At 64.6% G+C, this 1,331-nt stretch overlaps 2 protein-coding genes across 3 annotated transcripts in view; one reads left to right on the top strand and one right to left on the bottom strand.

Annotated features, from left to right (window-relative positions):
- ECHS1 (enoyl-CoA hydratase, short chain 1) overlaps positions 1–224 on the top strand; it is a gene marked incomplete at its 5' end in the record, with an annotated part of 13,638 nt that extends 13,414 nt beyond the window's left edge. Inside the window, 1 exon segment of the mRNA XM_035893085.1 lies at positions 55–224. Coding sequence (XP_035748978.1) covers positions 55–224 — 170 coding nt within the window.
- Positions 225–696: 472 nt separating this feature from the next.
- Positions 697–1,331, bottom strand: part of PRAP1 (proline rich acidic protein 1) — a 1,017-nt gene continuing 382 nt past the window's right edge. For both annotated transcript variants that reach the window (XR_004841839.1, XM_035893082.1), the window contains one exon: positions 697–1,041. Coding sequence is in view for 1 of the 2 variants with exons in the window: in XM_035893082.1 (XP_035748975.1) it covers positions 780–1,041 (262 nt within the window). In the remaining variant the exon portion in view is untranslated. The remainder of the gene's footprint in view (positions 1,042–1,331) is intronic.

Here is a 1,331-nt window from a genome sequence, read left to right as displayed (position 1 = left end):
GATGGCGAGCCTGCCGCACCCCACCGCCCCCCCTCACCTCTCCGCTCCTCGCAGGACGACCGCAAGGAGGGGATGACGGCGTTTGTGGAGAAGCGCAAGGCGAACTTCACCGACAGCTAAGCCAGGTGCCGGTCCCCGCAGCCACCTGCTGCCCATCAGCCCCCTGCGTCCCCCTGCGGAGGGGGGTCCGGGACCCACTGGCGAGCGATGCTTACCTGGGGTGAGACAGGCAGCAGCGGGGACCACCTTTGTCATCGCTATTAAAAGGTTTTCCTGGCGCTGCCGGGAGATGGGCGTCCTTGCTGTGGGGTCCCTCCTGACCTGGGAAGTGCTGGGGTTCACCCCCCACTCCATCACGCTGCTCTCCGACGCTGGGCTGGGCAAGAGCAGCCTCGTGGAGCAACAGGTCCGTGTGTCCCCTGGGGAGGGGACAGTCTGCGGCACCTTCTTGGGCACAACACCAATGTGCTGAGTTTGCCCAGCCTCAGCCCCACCAGGGCTGAGCTGAGGCTGGGGTGACGAGCTGAGTCCCCCACCCTGAGGCATCATCCTCACCCTGCCAGGGGTCTCGGGGTGAGCCCAAGGAGGGGGTTTCCCCAGATTTGGGGGCCCTGCACTTAGTGATAGGTTTCTGGCGGCAACGAGGAGCCCACCGGGATGTGGAGGGGGGGAATGGGTTTATTGGGGGGGCTCATGGGTGGGTAGGGAGGGGCGAGTCCCCTCAGAAACCCCCAGGGGTGGCTTCCGCCCCTTATTTTGCAGCCCGGGCACATATCGACTCAGCTGTGGTGGAGATGGTCGCGGTCCTCCTCCGGGCCGTTCTGTACCTCCAGGGACAGCTTCCAGGGTGGCCTGCTGGCATCGGCCTCCCCGACATCATCCTGGGGGTGGTGGAGGTGGTCACGGTCCTCCTCCGGTCCCACCTGGGCTTGGCGGGGGCCCCATTGAGCCCCGGCGCTGCTGGAGAAGACCTTTACACCCGGTTCCACCTCTTCGGTGATCTCAGGCTCTGGTGGCTCCACCGCTCGTATGCCCAGGATGCTGGAAGAGGGGAGCAAAAACAGCGGGGAAAGGTCGTGGTGCATCAGAATTTCTAAATATCCCCCTGCCCCAGGGGAATCCCACCCCACCAGGGTGCAGGGACCCTGGTGAGACCGACTCCCCCCCCCCCAGGAAGCTGTGGTTAGGGAAGGAAACAGGCTAATTTAGCCGCTTGTCCCGCAAACAGGCTGGATGGGTCTGAGACATTGGCACCGCAGCACCCGCAGCTCCCCACCGCCACTAGCAAAGGGAAACCAGCTGGGGCTTGATGCTCGGAGAGGTTGGGTGAT

The sequence above is a fragment of the Egretta garzetta genome, unplaced genomic scaffold (assembly GCF_000687185.1).
Source record: "Egretta garzetta isolate BGI_Z169 unplaced genomic scaffold, ASM68718v1 scaffold234, whole genome shotgun sequence".
NCBI classification, from domain to species: Eukaryota; Metazoa; Chordata; class Aves; order Pelecaniformes; family Ardeidae; genus Egretta; species Egretta garzetta.
The sequence above is the reverse complement of the archived record's forward strand: the minus strand, read 5'-3'. Positions and strand labels throughout refer to the sequence as shown.